Genomic DNA, 20,766 nt, shown 5'->3' on the forward strand with positions numbered 1-20,766 from the left:
GGTGATGGTTGTTGTGCCTTCAGTCTGAGGAGGAGAGGTGCTGGTGGTGGTTGCAATGTTGGTTGTGCCCTCTCTATCTGGGGTTGGTGTGCTGGGGACTTCTGTGGTGCCAGTGGTGCTTCTTATTTTTATTTCATGGGTGGAGTCAGTAATTGGTGATGTTTGAATAGCAACAGTGGATAATACAGTTGGAAGAGTTTCTTCTGTAGATGTAGTGGTGCTTTCCGTGGTGGCTGTAGAGGTGCTGACACTGGTGGTAGCTTGGATAGGCACTCCTGGTGTGGGTGTAGTGACAGTTGTGCCTTGCGTTGGCAGTGCAGTAGTACTGGAGATTATTTTGGTGCCATGAGTGGTTTCTGGTGTTGATTCTGAGAGAGTGGAGATAGTATTGGCTGATGATAGAGCTTGGTTTACCACAGTGGAGGTTTCTGTTGTAGTAGTTGTGCTTTGGTAACCTGTTGTCGAGACTAGTGACATCGTTGCTGTTATTGATGTTTCCGTCAGAGGAGTTGTTTTTTCTCTGTCTCTCAGCGGTGTTGTAGTTATTTCACTTTTTTGTTTTTGTGTTGTTGGTATTATTGTTGTCTGTAGTGTAAATGGTGTTGATTCTACTGCAGTAGTTGTGAATTCTCTTGTGGTTGTTGGTGTTGTAGATTGTACATTAGAACATGGTATGTATCTGCAGCATGATACTCTGATTTCATAATTGTAGCACTGCTTAGATTCTTGGTCCTGGTTATTGCATATTAATCCTCTGCTTTGACTGCACTCTATTGTTTGGTTAAGGTTGGTAATTTCAGTATCTGGGTGTTCTTTGGCTCTGCATTGAACATCGCTTGGGTTTGCACACACACTGTATCCTTTTTCCTTGAGATTTTGAAATGTTTCATAATCTCCACTGTCCTCTTTGTTTTCAGGCTGAGTGGAATCGTACCATTCTGACCACATACAGACATTTTTCACACATACAGTTGTCACTGGTGTTGCAGTTGTAATTTCTGTAATTTAAATAAGTAAACATAAGTCTTGTCTGTTCTTATTAAAGAGAGTGCTAGGAAAAAATTATTCATATTCCATACCCTTTTTTTTGTTGTAAGTAATTTTTTTTTTTTATTATGTAGTATTTTAATTTTAATGAACTTGCTTTGGCAGTCTCAAATTTAATTTCTAAAGCAGGTTTTGACCTTTTGCCTATATTATTATTCTAGAGGTACTTTCTTTGACATTTATTAAAAAATTTTAGCTAAATATAGGTCATCTGATATCCTTTGCTCAGTTTGTCACTGCTTAGATAACAGATCTCACAATTGCTATGGTATAAGTAAAGGAGGTTTTATTCTCCTTGGTATTATCTCTGTATTTATTTACACTTAACTGCATAACAATGCAGACTTTAAAATATTTTTACCAGTTAACAACTTTTCTACTTAGTTCAATATTATCACGTCACATATTTATAAATATAAAATATATACTTAACATATATGTATTTTATATATAGTACATTATAATAGATAATACACATATACTATATATGAAATATATCAACTAATAGGTACTTTCTATTTATTTTACTAAAAATTCATATTCCTGGCATTATGAAGATAATCATGTGGAATAAATATGACTTTCTCAATATGAATGTTACTTAATAGAAGACTTAAAGTTGAATAATTAGTTCTTGCTGTAGTATAATTTTGTGGATGTATTTCTTACAATTACTCAGAATTTGGTCACTGTCATTAATTAACTTCAGGAATAATATATCAGTGTACTCCAGGACCTGAAGGAAACTATTGATTTGGGTATTAAACACAATTAGGAAAGGTTCCAAAGAATGGTTATAAATAATTTAAACATTCCCTCAAACTAAATTTCTTCTCTTCAGTTTGTGCTTATGTGCTCAGTAATTTAAGAAATGGCTGCAACTGCCTTTCATGTTTTCAGAAGCTGATTAAGAACTATTGAGTTATTTTGCAAAGAAATGAGAAGATTCTCCAGAATGCAGTGATTAATAAACTCTATTAATTTTTCCCCTGGGAACACCATGGTGAAAAAGAGGAGACTGAATTTGTAAGAAATGCTGTATTCATTTCTACACCCTTAACTCTGGTCTGCCTTCAGCGTTGTGAGTTGGTGGCTCCAGGAGAAGTCAACAGTTTCAGGAAAAATTATATTATTATATTATATAATTATATATATTATTATATAATATTATATATTATATATTATATATTATATAATAGTATAATAATATATATTATTATACTATTAACTGATGAAAAGGTCCTACTTTTCAGTTTATTTTTAGTCACTTACAGAGATTTTTGAGTTATTTTAAAGATTATTCATGCATACCTGAAGCAGTAGTTGTGGGCTGACTTGTGGAAAATGTAAATGGGGTTGTTGTAAAAATGCCACATTTAAAGATGTTTCTGCTTATTGTTCCATTGACATCGCATGTTGCACTGAAACACCATCCAGTTCCATCTGTGGTGTTGTAGATGAGTTCACCATATTTATAGCTATTCTCTTCATAAATGCAGTTGCAAGCTGTAATTCAGAGGAAGTTTATTGTCAGTTCATGCATCTATGAAAAGATAGTATCCAGTATTTCTTTTTCTAAATAATTTTTCTTAGCTTTCTTACCTTTATCATCGAACTTGCACTGTAAACCTTCTGATGTGCACTCACTGAAACAGAAAGCATAAAAACCCATATGTTTTGTGATTGTGATGGAATTTTATTTGTCATCTTCCTGACAGGTACTGGCACCAAAAGGCAAGACATTTTGTGTTTATTACTAGAGTGTTCTGTTCATTTTGGCTCCTTTTTGGCCATTATTTTCCAAAGTCTTCCTTTATATTAAACCCAAACATATAGATAGAAGTGAAGTTAAATATTATGCAAAGTTAGAGGTAGAAGTCTTAAGGAAGACTTTCCTTTTTTCCTTCATATCACTTTCCTTGCATTTGCAATGTTTTGTACTAAATAGAAGGCAAAAAGGGTGAGTCTAAATGCTCAAATGACGCAAGTATGTAATAAAATCCATGGAAGCAGGCCACTAATAAATATTTTTACTCATGACACAACATTTTTCCTGCCACAAGAATGTGAAATAGAAATAGCCTAGTCATAAAGCACTTCTTGCTCTTGATGTATCTTTATGCTGAGGATTTACAATATAATCAGGAACAAATTCAATAGAACATAAAATCACATAAAACCTCCTTATTAATGTAGTAGGAAAACTGGCATTAGATAGTAAGGTATTACTTTTCCACAGGTAGCATGAACTGATCCTGCACGTAACAGCAACATAACTTCCCCCTGGAGTTTTGATCTTTTTTTCCTTGTATATGATGAGTTTGGTATGTTAAGTCTTACCATATATTACATTCATCCCGTTTATATATCTTTCCATCCTCATCATCATAACAGTCACAGAGACTAACACACTTCATCTGATCCTCGTGAAAATATGGTTTGTCTGGTGGACAGTTAGGGTAGCAGCCTGAGGGTGGAAAAGGTAAGAATGAGATACACTCAGTGAAGGTTTTATTTATGCCAAATGCATTTTCAGGTCTTGTTTTTAATAGTCATAATTTTTTACTTTATGTTTTGCAATAGCTCTAGGAAGTAATGCATAGTTAGTAGCATCAGCAGAGCCCATCCATAAGAACTTAGTCCTAGAGATCTTCTTACTCCAGTTTCCATACTCTGCCCCCATTCATGTGAGAGAATATTAGAGATACAATGATATTAGAGAAAACTGAATTGTGCAAATGCAGCTGATGGAGGAAATACACTTCATTAAAGACAATTCAAAATATAATAATATATACCCACTAGGAGGTATTTGCAGCTATTTTTACCTTCTAAACCTGGCAAGTCATTGAGACATTTTCCACTTGGATTCTTGCAGGTCTTCATACAGGAAGCACCACAAGGCTTATAATGCCATTCACATTCTCCTTGCTGATTGTAGTAATCACAGAACAGTGCTGAGGAGAAACAGAAAGTTGAACATGTTCAGAAAAAAAAAAAAAAGGCAAATAGTTTAAGCATAAAAAAATCTACACAGTGATATATTAATGCACATATGTAAGATACTGTACATTTATCTACACTTTCAGAAGTGTTTATGACATAAAACTTACGACAAATTGTTGGGCTTCTCCAGGCTATGCATACACCAACTTCACTACATGCTTGAGCATAGGCAGCTACTGCTGTACAAAAGCAATCACAGTCTCCTCCAGTGTCACAGGCACAAGCATCTGTCACACATGCTTGGTAATATTTTGCTGGTTCAACCTGTTATTAAACAGAAATATAATACTATGCATCCTGCCTTCTGAATGATTTCTTACCTTTGCTAGAGTAGTTTTCTTACAATTGTAATATCCCAGAGAAAAAGCCTACATTGGTAATTTCTTTTTCAAGACACTGTAAGACACCTGAGGAGATGCCAAATGATACATCCAAATCATGTATTCCCAGATTTTTAGAAACCCAGACTTGTATCCTGGTGTAAGATTAGATAAATTTTTAAAAAAACATACTAGGCAACTGCACAGTTACCTGACAACATTTGTTATGTGCTTAGTGTCAGGTAAAGGCTATGCTGATACTTCATTCCTATGTTATTATTTCATTGAGCTTTGTCTTCTCTACCTTGTATGTGAGAATTTTTATTCCAGTCAAGCTGCAAGGAAATATATAGTAATTATGAAATTATTATTCTTTTGTAATTATTTTTCTTTTGTAAATGTCTTTTTATTTCTTACAAGTAGGGACTACAAATCTGTCCCATTGAGGGCAATTCAGGTTGGAGTTTTCCTGCCACAAGTTGAAGTGAAACATGTGAATAAACAAGGCATGCATGTTAAAAGCTAGGAGAAGAGCACCTTCAACAACCCACAGACTTAGTTTTCACACAGCAAACTTCTTCCCTGGTAGTACCTGAGAGTGACAAGCAGAAAAGACATTGCTGTTGATGATGCTACACTGCTTCTCTGACCAGGACTTCCGATAAGGGTTGGCAGAACATGGATCCTTGACACTGGAAGCATCAGGGCATGTAGAGGATACTTTCCAGCTGTTTCCAAACTCTAGGACATTCTCTACTACAGACTGACTCCTTGTAGTAAAGTCATTGATGCTGTTGCCATCATAATTTCCACAGAGACCACAGACCTGGCCCTGCAAAAGGAAGTAAATAAAAGAATAATAGATGTGAGAAAACTTGAAACAAAATCTGAGACTGAAAGAATAGAATGGTGGCATTCCATTCTATCAGTCCTGAACATCTTCATACTCTGGAATAAAGGAACAGAATAAGACCGCTAAGGCTAGAATGATACTGTCCTTAACGGTTTTCTTTCAAATGTGAACAATAAAACCATCTTCATCATCATAGCCTTCTGACCTTGAGGTGTATTTTTAACAAGGAAATGAGGACTCACAGGTGATTAAGCTTTTCATTTAAGCCTTGTTTTATACAACAGCTATACATAATAAAACAGCCTTCTAACTATTAAGTATTACCAATTCAGTCACCTAATCTATTCGTTGAGTCTTCACCATTAAGTCTGCTCACAGGTATATTTCCTTTGTGCATCCAGAAATATCCCTCCTTCTGAACGCATGGATCTGCACAACTGTGAGAGGCTGCAATACATGTTTTCTCTATGAAACAAGGTGCATGTTTTTCATATTACTACTATTTCTATAAAATGCCAGTGAGTGAGGCAGGAAAAGAACCTATGGTACCGAAAGAAGTCAGTAGATATAGTTCTAAATTGCACTTAGTTTAAATACCTATTTTAAATGTCATTGTGGTGCGCAATAAGATAGCAAATTCCATATTTCATATATATTCCATATATTAGTGCTTATATATCATAAGCTAAGAAGTCTGAAAATTGGAATTATTTTTCTTATCATCTGTGCAGTTACATGCTAGACAAATACTCGGTGGCATTACAAGAGGCTTTCACTCATAATATTCACTTATAATATGCTTCCTTGTTCTTGAAGTGTGATAATGTGTGTCAATGAGAACTAGAAACAATGGATTAGTTTCAAGATCAAGCCTATTCAGTTGATTTTTACACATGTAGTTATGTATTTTAATAAGGCTGATAACCTTTAACAAGGTTCAGTTTGTAATTTCAACAAAGTCCAAAATAGCATTTTGCCAGCTCAAGTTCTGTCAGGCCAAATAGGGCACAGGAAGCTGCCTTCCAAGCTCAGAACAGCAGCAGGATGATGACAAGGCTTCCCAAGTTACCAGAGGAATGGAAAGCTACGTGGGATGAACTGCAGGAATGCTAGAGACATCGCTATTTGGGACCCTGGCAGGGTCTCAACAAGATTCACACCCAGTCAAACCTGGACAGTAAATTGCCACTGAACTGCTAGTACCTTGAAACTAGGGCTGAGCTTGATGAAGATGCTTGTTTTCTTGTCCCACATGAGGATCAGTCCACTTTTGGTCTCAACTACCAAGTACATTCCCATGGAGCGGACTGTGTATGGCACCTTGTCATTCTGTCCTCTCTTTACAACACTGACACGCTCTTCACCAAGGATCAGTTCATAGCTCTGAAACAGGAGGAAAAGATATGGAGAAATGAGCTCAGGGGCTGCAACTCTGCTCTCAAACATGCTTTTCTGCTTTTAAGAGTACTAGGAATAGTTTATATCATGAAAAATAAGCAAAATACAATAAATCAAAGCAATATAGTTCAAATCTCAGGTTCCAGGAACTGTGGTAACAGATATTTTAAATGGTGTAGGTAAAAAAAATGTCTTTTGACTGTCACGGAGGAACTACATCACATACAATAAAAGGTTAAGGTAGCATAATAGGTTAAGTTTCTGCCTTTAGACTTTTATTTTTCTCAGGGATGATGTAAGATAGTGTGGGAAGTGGAAAACATAGAAACGTAGGAAGGTCTACCAAATATTTCACTTGAATCTGATGTAAACCTAATTTAATAGTTGAATTGCTTTTTAAAATATTTTCCAAATTCTTTGAAGCAATAGAAATCTAGGCTTCTCCTAAACCTTAGCAGGTACAAACCAAAACTGGTGTATATGCAAAATCTTCTTACCTCTAAGAAAACTTTGATAGATTTTGAGCAAGTTGTCCCAGTGTTGCCACAGGGAATATTTTCAGTGACAACCCTGAAGGTCCCATTGACTGAGCTACTTTTTCCACAGTGGTCCTGGGTAGAGAATAACATTTAAAAATATATTGTTTTTACAGGTACGATCAAAATTACCTCTCATTTTCTACTGCTAACTATCAGTACCTGGACTAGTGTGTATTCACAGTTTCCATTGAAGCTGAACCTTTTGTCATCAAAGGTGTTATAATGGCCATCTCCATAAATAGCACAAGTGCCCAGACATTGATCCTTGGTACATTCCCACTTCCTATTCTTGCATACACTAGGAAAAAAAAAATAAAAAAAAAATTAATTATTTTAATAATAAAACAACTCACTCTTTTGTGTAGACATATCTGAACAATCAGTAATTGTTTGGCAACCCGTCCTTGCCAAATGTTATATTGATTCTGGAAATAAAACAGTATTTTACATTCTTCATGTAAAGAATTAAAGAAGAGTTCTGTTCTGCTACCTGAATACCTTAACTTCAAAACAAGATATTTAATGAACCCTGTAGTCCTAAAGGTTTCCTCCTATTCTGTGCTTTGGCCATCTGACATATCAGAAGGCAACATTTTCGTACCTTGTAATCCAAAACTAAAAGATCTAAAATCCATCAACTGATTAAATTTGCAATCCAAATCTTTCCTTGCTCTTGTACTATGTAAGGTCTTTAGAAAGGCAAATCGTGGAACCAGGAGTGCTGTTTCTGCAGATACACTCACCAGGTGTTACAGTCAAAGTTGATCTTTTCCCCAGGCTGATACATGGCTTCATTGTGGATACATGGACATTCTTCTTCAGGAATGCAACCACCATTCCCATCTAATACAAGCCCATCTGGGCACACACAGCCAGATGTACATTGTGAGCTATACTGGAAAAGATAAGAGAAAAACATAATTTTAGAGTGAAATGATCACATTAGAAAAAGGAAGATTAAATTCTTGCCTTAGATGGTCTTATTGCTGCCCAGCTTAAATAGGAGAGAACTGTGAAGTAATTAAAGGATAATGGAACAAAAAAGAAGTTATTAGCCATAGATTTAATAGAATATAAATCTGTTAAAGAAAAATGTTTTATGTATACCAATCCTGATGGTTCTGCTGGAACCTGTGAAATTTAAAACGTATTGGATCTTGCACTTTGTAGTGTGGAATTTTTGATTGAATGGACTTATAAAAGAAAGACAAGTAATATTTTTTTCAGTTTGGCTAAGTTATATTTAAATCTATTTATCTCATATGGTACTTACCCATAAAATGGCATGTGGCTGCCTAGAACTTAAAGTGGAGTAACATAATTAGATGTGCAATAAGTACATAACTGCAGCATGGTATGAGAAGTATGGTATTTATCCTAGCCAATTTTTAGCTTTTCCTACAGAAGTCAAACAAGTAGTAGAGCCCTAGATTTTTCACTACTAGTTACTGTTAACTGCAGTAGCTAAAGAAAGGTAGACACTTATCTTAAGAAGTAATTTGGATATTACTTATTATACTTTAATCCAAGGGTTACATTTTTAATGTTTTATAACATCATTTTAGGACTTTTTTGACAAGAATAATGTATCTGTGTTGTAAATTTGGGCTAGATCCAGTAGATCAATTCCTTTAGCAGCAAGAGCACAGACAAAACCTGGAAGCACCATTTCATTGGGCCATGACATACTTACACATTGCATATCCAGAGTCTGGCAACTTTTTTGACATTCTGCTCCAGTTGCTCCTGCTGTGTTGTTTTTACAGTCAAAGTAGACCATGGGAGATTTACAGACTAGAGGAAAGAAAGAAGTGACACATTTTAGGGTTTATTCCACAGCTGTAGCCATTTAAACCATCTATAAGTTCTTTGGAAATTCCCTATTTCATTTAGTAGAGATTATTGTCCCCATTCAATCCTCTGATTAGATTCACTTCAGAGCACTGGATTCCCAAAAAAAACCCCCCCACAAAATATTTCAGAAAAAAAGTCTTTATGTAAAAAGAGGTTTTATGACTAATCTAGTTCTCTCCTGCCTTTTATGGTAACTGTAGCACTATGACTAAGTGAGAAATGCTTCTATTAAAAATCCATTTAGAAGAATCAATTCTATGAACTATTTTGTGCAAGACTTGGTAAAGAGAAAAAAGTTAGCAGAAGATTATTTTTACCTGGAGTTTCATTTGGTTCTCCAATGCAATTCAGTCTTCCCTTGACACAAGTGCTGTGAGAGAGGGAAAAACAAGCTATTTTCTTCTCTCCTCTCAAACCAAATTTTGAGATTGAGAGCTACCTATCCTTTGTCAGGTTTCAGAATTTTCAAAGAAATTCCAAAAACCTGTTTTGCAGTCTTAGGAAAGAATTTCTCTCGTATAATACCACTACACATGCTGCTTTCATATGATATCCATTGTTGCTTAGCACAAAAATTCATAGGTTGTAATTCATATTTGTCACTGCTTGTTACTTACATTCTCATAAGATCTCTTCTTGCTGGTGTTGTTGTAATTTTATACTTGAAGGATTATGAAATTAAATAAAAAATGCACCAAAATACATTTGCACTATCAATCTAGAAATACTACAGAATCATAGAAGCCTTAAGGTTCGAAAAGACCCTTAAGATCCTCGAGTCTAACCATCAATCCAGCACTGCCAAGTCCACCACTAAGCCATGTCCCTAAGTGTCACGTTTGCATGGCTTTTGCAGCGATAGTGACTCCACCACTTCCCTGGGCAACCTGTTCCAGTGCTTGACAACCATTTCAGTACAGAAATTTTTCTTAACTTCCAATCAGAACATCCCGTGGTGCAACTTGAGGCCATTTCCTGTCACTTAGTACCTGGGAGAAGAGGCTGACCCACACCTCACCACAACCTCCTTTTAGGCAGTTTTAAAGAGTGTGAGTATCTTTGCTGAGCCTCCTTTTCTCCAGGTTAAATGACCTCAGCTGCTCCTCATAACACCTATGCTCCAGACCAGCTCTGCTGCCCTTCTCTGAACATACTCCAGCACCAAAATGCTTTTCTTGTAGTGAGAGGCTCAAAACTGAACACAGGATTTGAGGTGCAGCCTCACCAGAACAAAGTACAGGAGGACAATCACTTCCCTAATGTCAAAGGCTTTACTAAAGTCCAGGCAGACAGTGTCCACAGCCTTTCCCTCATCCAATAAGCAGGTCACCTTGTCATAGAAGGAGGTCAGGTTGGTCAACTAGTAGCTGCTTTTCCCAAACCCATGCTGGGTAGGCCTGATCCCCTGTTTGCCCTGTGCATGCTGTGTGCTGGCACTCCAGACAATCTCCTCCATGTCCTTCCCTGGCAGCAAGGTCAGGCTGACAGGTCTGTAGTTCCCCAGATCCTTCTGGCCCATACTGCAAATGGGCATCACATTTGCTGACCTCCAGTCAAGCAGGACCTCCAAGGTTAACCAGACTGCTGACAAATGATTGAAAGTGCCTCTGTGAACACTTCCACCAGCTCCCTCAGTGCCCTTGGGTGGACCCCACCATAGAATTGTGTGTGTTTAAATGGTGTAATAGGTCATTAATCTTTTCACTTTTCATTTTAGTGGCTTCATTCTGCTCTCTGTCCACCTCCGGCAGCTCAGGGGAATATGTACCATTTGTAAAAGTTGAAAATAAAGTTAAAATAACTTAAAGTTGAAGAAATTGAAGAGAGAGCATTCTTTTGAAATTCAAGGTGAAACCATCTTACACATACCAGACTTTAACATGTTGTTTGAATGTTTTTAAAAAGAGTCACTTACCATACACGCCCATTTTCATGGACCACTTCTCCAAATGGTATAGGAGATCCTCTGTAATAGCAGGGGCATTCATTAGCAGGCACACATTTGCCACTCTCATCCATGTAGGTTCCATTTACACAAGTGCAGCCATCAACTGGGACAAACTTAATATTGCATGTGACATCAGGCTCACTCAGAGACCGGCAGGTGGGTTGACAGGAAGAGATGGTATAGCTGTAGCTCAGGGATTTGGGACACGAAGTGGTGTATTTTGCTTGAGAGAGGAAAATAAAATAGATTGTTAATTCCAGACAGTAAATCCTCTTGTGAAAAAAGAAAAATCATAGGCAATAGAAAAAACATGTAAATATAAATCTGTATATGTAAACAATACAGATATCAGATATCTGCTTATGTTGCATCTTTCATGTAAATGCGTTTCTGAATAATTTCAGAGTTTGATCTGAAAAGCTATTGTACATGTGGAGTAAATGATGCATGCAAAGAAGAAAAAAAATTTTCAAATGGAAGTTCAGAAGCACCATTTGGTGCTGCCATTCATTGCCAAGATGCCTAAACTTCTTGAGGACTGAGACAAGATGTCTCCCTGAATGTTGTCTGGTATGCTGAAAACAGACATACTGGGTAAGCAGAATCCAGCGTGCAGCTTCAAAGACATTTAATTTATGAGTGTTCTGGTCTGTATTACTAGTACTGTTATTTTAATAGAAAACATTATCTCTGCAATAACTTGTGATACTTTTAAAGCTGCAGTAAAACTCTAAGTTGCACAGAAACAGGTGGAGGCACTTTCATAACAACAGTCCCTTTCCTAATCAAGCCACGTCTCCTGTCTATTCATATTCACTCTTGCCAGCAATTGATTGATTCTAAGGGGACAGCAGAGAATTACTTCCAGGAGTGCACTTAACAAAATCCCTTCCTCATTACTTACTGATTTGTCTAGAAATGAGTAGAAAATAATCTCTGATCAGCAATTTTTATTGATGTGTGTTCTTAGGAAATGGGATAGTGGAGAGTACTTACAGCAGACATCAGTCCTCCATCCCTGCAGCTGGATTCCTTTTGCAGCACAAGCTCTTACATAGGCAGACAGGGCTGCACACAGACAATCTTCACTATTTTCACAGTTACATGTGTCAAACATGCAGTTCTAAGAATGGAGAGAAAAATAAGGTCTCAGCACTGGTAATAAGTCTTAAAAAAACAGTGAACTTTATCTTTCCAGTCTTATTCCTTATACCTTCTTCAGATATGCTCACTCATAATACAACAGTAACACAGTTTTATCACTTTCTAGTCTTTGTCTAAGGTTCCTGGGCAGGGGAAAAAGCAGGTAATGAAAATTCAGTCAATTACTGCAGTTATAATAAGGAAATAGTGGTGTTAAAGTCTCTTATACATTTTGCAGCATCTTGGTTCTCTGAACCTTATTAGTGGATATGCTGCACAACAGCATCGAAAGCTCTACTCACAATGTACAGTCCAGACACATAATTTCACCAGCGTTGATACCTGGGTGACTCCTAGTGAGAAGAGTGATTTGCAATAGGTTGATAGCAGAGTGATGGTAATTAGGTAATGGGCTTTCTGTTCCAAGTGGTTATTAATGAGATGCCAGGCTGAAAAGATGTCAATTGACTGATACTCAAACAAGCATTTGACATGCCTTTAAATACACTATCTGCCTTATGTGTAAAACCATCCAGGAGTAAATAGCTACCTTTACATCAGCAAACAAATCAGGATCTTCAAGCCAAGACTGACAATTGAAATAATGTTACGACACAAAGAGAAACAATGAAGGAAGGAAGTACTGCAGTACAGCAATGGGGATACAGACATTTCATAAGACATGTCTGGGGCAGCTCCTATTTCTATTGTTCCCAAAAGGAAAAGCAGTCTGACAAAGTACCGTGTGGTAAACAGCGGGATTCACTGTGTAGTGACAAGCAGCAAAAGGTCCTGTGGTGTCAGTGAGTAGTCCACACCAATGCTGAGCATATTTTTCTGTGAAAAGAAGAAACAATAAAAATGCATGCTACTCTTTGTACTTCATTAGTCACAAACCCATGCTGCCCTGGCCTATGCAGACAATTCTGACATTCTATTAAATCTCTTCTTCTCAGCTTGGTGGTCAAGGTTCCTAAAACCAAAGAAGAGGACTTGCTGAAGGGGATGAATTAAAAGTTTCCAAAGATGCTCCTGCAATCCACTTCTCTGACACCAAGTTGTCAGCTTGGACATCTACTCTATTTTTAGTGTCTATTTGCAGTTTGCTTCACTTATGCTTCTGTCACTCTTCTTTTACATTGTTACTTATCTTCAATGCTTTCATTTTGAATATTTGTTTCCAATTTCAGATGTATGTTTCTACTAAACACATATTTTTTACCTTTGCTTTCCAACAGATGTGTTTTCCTTAGAGATAAGCAAAAAGAAAAAAACAAACCAGAAGAAATTCTAAGAAGTACTCACCGTTATCAATGCTGAGTGCACAAGGATTCTCAAAACTCTGCTGGATATTAGGGCATGAGGCCTGAGTTTTCCATGTATTAGCAAATGCTGATGCAGTTCCTTCTATTATTCCACTTAAGACCTTGAACTCATCAGTTTGGATGTTATTGAAATTTCCACAGAGACCTGTTGAAAAGCAGTGAAAATTTTATACTGCTTTGACTACAAAAAAATACATTGATCAAGGTGTCCTCATATTTCAATCACTCACCACAAGTCTGGTTTTTGAAAGAAGCATCCAGATGCACAAACACTTGCATCGTGGGTATGAACTGTATTTCAACCTGGACGCCAAAGCTTGTGTCCATGATCATGAAGAATGAAGAAGGTCTGAACATGGTGACATTAGCTACACATGAGAAACAAAACAGTCACTTTTTGAACAAGACCAAATGCTGAAAACACAGTACTGTTCTTTTTGAATTTCAAATAAAGATCTGGAGGTCTGAGATATCACATGGAATCCGTAGTTATTGAAACAGAGAGTAAAAATAAAATTTCTTTCTAAGCAAGTGTGAGAACAGGGGTAGTAACAAAAGACAAGATAAAAGAGGTAAAGAGATGTCTTCTGCCTTCACCTCTGTGCAGTGAGAAGGAAGTAAATCTGAGAGTTATCAAATCAGGAGACTGTAAATTCTGTTTGCTACTGTTTGAATCCTTGCCTGTGCGTGTCCTGCATTTCTCTATGACACCAAACATCCCACTTTATTTCAAAAGCACTTGTGTCGTTCATTGTTAGAGAAAACAACTACCTGCTGACATGGGCAGCTGGGTGTAGATGGAGTTCACAAACACACCACCATCAGGTTTGACCTCGACAATCTGGTAAGGAAGAGGAGCAAAAGGCAACTCTGTGAGTCATAGACTGCTTTGGCTTTTAAAGGTCATTCAGTTCCAACCCCCTGCCATGGGCAGGGACATCTTTCACTAGACCAGGTTGCTTAGGGCCCCACTCACCCTGACCTTGAACACTTCCAGGGATGGAGAATCCATAACTTCTCAGGGCAACCTATACCAGTTCCTCACTGTAACTTTTCTCTAAAAAATCCTTTCTATGTTTCTTTGTTTCTGCCGCATCTCTTCTGTATTTTTCTTTTTATTCTTGGACTTGTCAGCCTCATTTGGACTGAATTCTTCTGGGATCCTCCCTCGTGGGGAGCCCTGCTTATCTCAGTTCTTACGATTCGAAGAAAACTCCTGCGCTCGTTAGAATCTTGTTTCTTGTGTTTATTAACAGGTGATCACAAAACTTGACAGGTCTCTCCAGGCTGGCTACACTAGGTTAATCTTTGCAATCTGGTACATTTCTTTCTTCTGATGGTACAACAAGGCCTTGTGGCACACTTTGTGTCTGATGCACAAAATGGCCCCGAAATACGCAGTTCTTTTATCTTTATACCTATTTTCACCCAATTAACAATAGACACGTATATTATTTTTCTTAATGACCCAATGACCCATCACCTCTGTGATGCACTGTGGCATTCTCTGTCCAATCACTTACTACTACCCAAAAACCTCTAGGAGAAGAACATGAAGAAGAAAGAAGAAGGGACAAGAGACAACACCTTAAATCTTCCATCTTGTCTCCTGTTCTCTAAACTAACTTTTTCATCCGGTGATTTAAAAAAACTTTCTAATCTACACACTTACACTTTTAGCTTTTTCCATCTAACTTTAACATTTGGTTTCATGTATCACCACAAAAACATGCTCATGAATTTCATATTATCTGAAATTCAGTGTTTTTCTGGATCTTATAATTAAGTATTCAGAAACAAGGGCACACACTCTGTATTCCAGACTCCAACACCTCACCACCCTCACAGTAAAGAATTTCTTCCCAATATCTAATCTAAACCCTCCCTCTTTCAGTCTGAAGCCACTCCCTCTTGTCATATGACTTTGTGCCCTGGTAAAATATCCCTCTGCAAAGCTTTCCTTTCTCCAGGCTGAAGAGCCCCAAATCTCTCAGCCCTTCCTGACAGGAGAGGTGCTTCATCCCTGTGTTTGTCTTTGGCCTCTTCTGGACCTGTTCCCACATGTCCATGTTGTCCTTATGCTGGGGACTCCAGAGCTGGATGCAGCACTCCAGCAGGGTCTTCCCAGAGCAGAGGGGACAAATCCCCTCCCTCACCCTGCTGGCCACACTCCTTTGGATGGAGCCCAGGCTGGCCTGGGCAGCCAACCATGTGTCAGGAGTCCAAAGAGTAATAATGAGGAGGACACCAGTGATGTTAATTAAACCAATATTCAATACAAAGGGTGGATCTTTATGATTTCACCTCCCCCTTATTCCTACTTGGTACACTTTTACTAATTTTCCCTAATTTTCTAATTAAAAGAAAATAATTACTTTTAAAGGGACTTTCTCGGCTTTTTAGGGGATTACATCATCTTGTTTTCTTTGAATAGATCTTAGTGATTATTATAACTGTTGTAATCATAATTACTAACCTTTAAGCTCATAGTTTTTTCCATCTAATTGGCAGAGAAAATAGGTGTTTTTTCTGCTATATGAGTACAATGTGCTTCTTAATGAAATTCCACAAGGCCAAATTTATGGCTAATCTGATTTTCATAACAAAATCCACTTCTTTTCACTTAATTAAAATATCATCTACTCATCACGTATGCTGAAAACCTGACCAAGAAATGCAGCTCCCTGAGTGATTAAGCTCTAGTTTCTTTTCTCCCCATGCTTATTTTTATTGTGCTTATTTTGCATTCTTACAGTTTGTCCTTTATTCATGTTGAGGGTCACTGACTTTAAGCAGGTCTCAGTGTCAGTTAGGCCACACTTGCGTAGTTCTGCCAGGATGGTAAATTTTTCATCTTTACAGTCCTGAAAAAAAAAGTCAAGTTATTTCACGGAAGACTAATTACAGAAGTTTTCTCTATAAAATTTTCTCTCAATTCTGAAAAAGTGTTTTGTTTTTTTTTTCTGGAGAAGATCCAGGCTGTAGTCAATTCCAGAGCTTCTTTTGCTGAAGATTTAATTTTGCCCTGTTCAAATTATTAGGAACAAGAAATGTAGAATCTGGATTTTATAGATTATATCCATATGGATATCAAGATGGAGTTCCATATTCATATTTGGTGGTTTTATTCATGACAACTTCTATTGTTTGATTCAATTCTACTGTAACTCTCATCTTTCTGTAACTGGTATCAATGCTAGACAACTCAGATAAAACATGTTTCAGGTGAACAGTAACATACAACATTTTATTTCCTTTTACTGATTTATGCAGATGGGGGAAAAAAGAAAGCAAACAAACAGAAAAAGCCCATAAAAGGTCAAAACATTTTACCTACACATGTCTGTAATTAAATAATTTAATTATAATTAATTTCCAGATTTTTTATTTCTTTTGAGTTATTTTTAAATGTTTAAAAGCTAAGTGAAATGCATCAATTAACTTAAGGTGTTTTTCTGTATTTAAATCCCACAGAAATGAAAAAAAGTCTGTCTATAATACAATTTTTTTATAGAAATAGTTACTGTAATTTTTAGAGTTGTACCCTTTGGCCAAATACCATATAATAGAGTAACATGGCAAAAAATATGCAACCCAGGAAGAAAGCTGCATTAGTTGTACTGAAGGTTGCACACTAAGCAAATTCTTAAAAAAGACAGTGCTCTTCAATTACTCTGTCACAGAACTGGAAATTTTCCAGTGAGCACCACACACAGTTGTGTGACATCCTAATAATTAACTGAAGATTGTCACTGAAATGGCAGTGTAGCAAACTCCTGGCTAAGTGGCAGGGAATTTAATGTCTGTATGTTAGGAGTGCTAAGTTTTATGAGTGTTGATCAAGATCATGTTTTCTTTCTATAAGTCTATAAGGCTTTATGACCTAGAAGTATCCTCTGAGTCCCACCTAGAAGTATTCTCTGAGTCCCACCTTAGAGAGAACGTAAGTGCAATCTCCATGGTGATCGTAGTGCTTCTTATCATATGTGGAAATGTGGGAACCCCCCACTACAGAGCATGTTCCTGGGCATGACTTGTCTTGGCAGCTCCACTGGCCTCCATTACAGGTACTGGAAGAATAAAGTTAAGTGAAATCAGTAACAGTGGTCCAGAGTAAGAGGACGTGCAGCTGCCTTGCTCTTACTTTTCCCTTCAAGCTGTGGTTTGACACACAGGTTTAAACATTTCCAAGACACGATGAACTTGTGATGCAGCATATTAAAATCAATGACTCTGGTAACCATTCTCTTTGTTTATTTAATTTTCCCTCTTTGGACAAGTGAACTCTCCAAAACAGGTTTGGGATAAATAATTGTGTGGATTTTTTCAGGTAGCATAAAGCACAATGACATGTTAAAATACCTTCTGGGGGTTTTGTTTTGGTAATACAAATGTATCATAAACTAATAAATAAGAAAAGACAACTCCACATCTGCTGCTGATACAGACTGTGTCTATTTTCTAAGCTGATGTGTAGAGCACAGGTACAGGGTTAATAATTGTGAAATTGAGCTTGTGTTGTGTCATCCATTGCTTTCTCCAGAGAAAATAAATATTTGCAACTGCATTAATAACTACAATTTCATCCCTCTTGGAGAATTCCAAATGTTTGAACAAAATAACCAAAGAGGAAGCATTTTAATTGACTGGTGAGAAATCTAAAAATTGTATATCCTTGGTTGATATTGTATATTGTATATAATTGTATATCCTTGATCACCGTAAGATAGGATGCAAAGCTAGTAAAGGCTGTTGCTAAATAAAACAATGTTCTTTAGGGGTGCTTTGGAAATGTAGCCATCCGTTAAATACACATCTCAATGATGCAATTGCATATAATAAACTATTAAACCCATTAAAAATAAGAGAGTAAATAGTGAGCTACAAAAGTAACAAAGGTTACCAGGTCTGGCATGGCTCTGAGAAAGAAGATCCTGTAGCATAGGTTTTGCCATTGTAAATACAGGAGCACTCCTGCTGGGGAATGCAGCCAGAATTGTTGATGTCATCAAACAGGGTCCCTAGTTTAAAAAAATAATAATAAAAAGACAAAACCTTGATGAATTAAAGAGGCATTTCCTATACACCATTTTATTTGTTACAAACCCTAAATATTTTCTTAGCAAGAGACCTGCCGTTGTTGCAAGTGGACACACCAGTGCTGAGGATAGCAGGACTATGTCAGTTTGCTGAGTGAAGTATCCAACCTTTGTATTCTTACATTCCACCTGCCCTGAAAGAGGGGCTTTTTGTAGCACAGGTGGCTGGTTGAAAGGTTGGTCTTGATCTGTTTGCTGTTCTTTTTTCTGTTTTCTGAATACTGCACATGTATTGGCAATTAATTCAGACATCTTTTTTCAGCTGACAAAATGCTTGTCACTTGCCGCTGTGAAAAGCACAACTACATGAGACTTAAATCCCATGGAACCTACCCAAAACCTACAGGTAAGCTCCTGTTCTTTGAGGTCAGAGATGTGACTACTTAAGAACTTGCCTGGGGGGCAGAAGCAGCCATCGATGCAGTGTTCTTCACAAAACAGAGATCGTTCAGGATTTGTGCATGTATCAGCACAGGGAGAGTTGCACTCCTGGTACTGCATATTGTAAGGACACTTCTTGGCTGAAATTTAAAGGAAGAGATTTATTTTTTTTTTCAGTCAAAAGCATTTCTAGTTCACTATAAATGTAAATATTTATATCCATTTAGGTTTTCCAGCTAGATTAAAAAAACACACCAATCTGCAAATTGACCACTAGCTCTCAAAATTTGCAAGTTTAACCACCTAGATCCCTATTTCATAGCTGAGATGCACATTCCATAACTCTGGTGCTGAACTGGCTCAATTTCTGGGGACAGCAAGGTAACGACCTCAGAAAGCCAGCAAGGCCTGTTTCTGCTGGAGGCTCCCTTTCCTGTGAACACCTGTATTGCTAGTGAAATGTAAGACTTAAATTCCTAAAGCTATAGTACCTCATGGGTTTTTGTTTTGGAGCAAATGTTGGTGACAGTATCAACAGCTACCCACCACAATCAAGTATATGTTTAAATAAATACAAACTCATCACTACCAACCAAGAAGAGATAAATAGGTGATTAGCCAGCCATACACCAGTGAAGATCCAATCAGTTAATTGAGAACATTTAATGCTGTAGCCACCACGAGGAGAGGAAACAGGAATACACGCAAACCAGTATGCCCTCCTTATTTCTCCTTTATTTGCTTCCATCACTGCACCAGTTCATTAAATTACACCTTGACTCTCATTAGAGTATCCATGTCAGTGTTTTGGTAGTGTTTAATTCAGTTTACATTAAAATCCTCAGCTCTTTTGCTGAAGTCTTCATGTTGGAAAATATACATCAGCATTTTCTAAAGAATTCAGTCTTGAACAATCTGTAATTCCTCCTACATCCTCAGCAATAATTTGAGAGTTTGTTGTTTGTTAGTTACTGAGCATGAAGTAAGGCTGTCTCCAGTGATACTCACGGCACAATTTTGAAGTTCTCCAGTCCAGGGGCTGCCCACCAGCATGAGCACACTGCCGGGAGTACTCAGCAAAGGTGTCACAGATGCATGAGCTGTTTTTAGATTCTGCAGAGCGGCACAAGTCATCTTGGCAAATCTTAATGTAATCTTTAACATCAACTAGGTCATTACATTCTGCAAATGCAGAGCTGGTCAATGTTTTCTCGCATATGTCATCCTTTGGAGGAAAAAAATAGACAAGTCTCAGTAAATAGAAAGAAGTTTATGGGGGTGGTATTGTTATTTTGTGTAATTATTATGTAATGGAATCTTACAGCCCTCTTTAAGTTGTTTTTGCCTAAGGAGTTTTTCCTATTGATCTGTATGAAGTTGTAGAAGGGAACAGATAAATTTGAAAGAAAAGTAAAAGGTTAATCAAAGATCCTTACGAGATTATCAGGGCAGTTATATGTCGGGAGAGAAGTGGAGTCTTCACAATGTTCTGTTGGCCCATCCATTTTCTGCATATTCCCAAACTGCAAGGCTGTCATCTTAATATCTGTAGAAAAGAAGTTTAATAATGAAGATCAGAGGTTTTTGTTCAAAGCAACTGCCTGTTATCCTTTTTTTTCTCTCAAGAATTTGGGTCAAGACTGACCAAACCAGTTAGCTCTTTAAGCCTTTAAATGTGTTCATCACCCCTTCCAAAGGAAGCACCACATCACTTCCTCAGTTTACTCTGTACAGCACCCTGGAAGAAGTAAACGTTGGAAAACAATTCTCAACCTATTACACCTAGATGCACTCTAAGATTTTTCCCAGAATAATAACAAACTCTTTTCAGATTATATTGAGCCCATGCACGG

The 20,766-nt window shown here is 37.2% G+C and overlaps 1 protein-coding gene across 1 annotated transcript in view; it reads right to left on the minus strand.

Moving 5' to 3' along the window:
- Window positions 1-128: 128 nt before the first annotated feature.
- LOC107205657 (mucin-5AC-like) overlaps window positions 129-20,766 on the minus strand; it is a 27,906-nt gene continuing 7,268 nt past the window's right edge. Inside the window, exons 7-32 of the mRNA XM_033514968.1 lie at window positions 20,350-20,459; window positions 19,922-20,138; window positions 18,928-19,053; window positions 18,337-18,454; window positions 17,365-17,503; window positions 16,187-16,297; window positions 14,205-14,274; window positions 13,664-13,801; window positions 13,414-13,578; window positions 12,851-12,945; window positions 11,962-12,088; window positions 10,933-11,188; window positions 9,335-9,387; window positions 8,857-8,957; window positions 7,907-8,058; window positions 7,323-7,461; window positions 7,122-7,235; window positions 6,430-6,609; window positions 4,966-5,205; window positions 4,161-4,317; window positions 3,876-4,004; window positions 3,388-3,514; window positions 2,650-2,693; window positions 2,359-2,553; window positions 415-998; window positions 129-275 (exon numbers count right to left, since the gene is read on the minus strand). Coding sequence (XP_033370859.1) covers window positions 129-275; window positions 415-998; window positions 2,359-2,553; window positions 2,650-2,693; window positions 3,388-3,514; window positions 3,876-4,004; window positions 4,161-4,317; window positions 4,966-5,205; window positions 6,430-6,609; window positions 7,122-7,235; window positions 7,323-7,461; window positions 7,907-8,058; window positions 8,857-8,957; window positions 9,335-9,387; window positions 10,933-11,188; window positions 11,962-12,088; window positions 12,851-12,945; window positions 13,414-13,578; window positions 13,664-13,801; window positions 14,205-14,274; window positions 16,187-16,297; window positions 17,365-17,503; window positions 18,337-18,454; window positions 18,928-19,053; window positions 19,922-20,138; window positions 20,350-20,459 — 4,034 coding nt within the window. The remainder of the gene's footprint in view (window positions 276-414; window positions 999-2,358; window positions 2,554-2,649; window positions 2,694-3,387; window positions 3,515-3,875; window positions 4,005-4,160; window positions 4,318-4,965; window positions 5,206-6,429; window positions 6,610-7,121; window positions 7,236-7,322; window positions 7,462-7,906; window positions 8,059-8,856; window positions 8,958-9,334; window positions 9,388-10,932; window positions 11,189-11,961; window positions 12,089-12,850; window positions 12,946-13,413; window positions 13,579-13,663; window positions 13,802-14,204; window positions 14,275-16,186; window positions 16,298-17,364; window positions 17,504-18,336; window positions 18,455-18,927; window positions 19,054-19,921; window positions 20,139-20,349; window positions 20,460-20,766) is intronic.

The sequence above is a fragment of the Parus major genome, chromosome 5 (genome assembly GCF_001522545.3).
Source record: "Parus major isolate Abel chromosome 5, Parus_major1.1, whole genome shotgun sequence".
NCBI lineage: Eukaryota > Metazoa > Chordata > Aves > Passeriformes > Paridae > Parus > Parus major.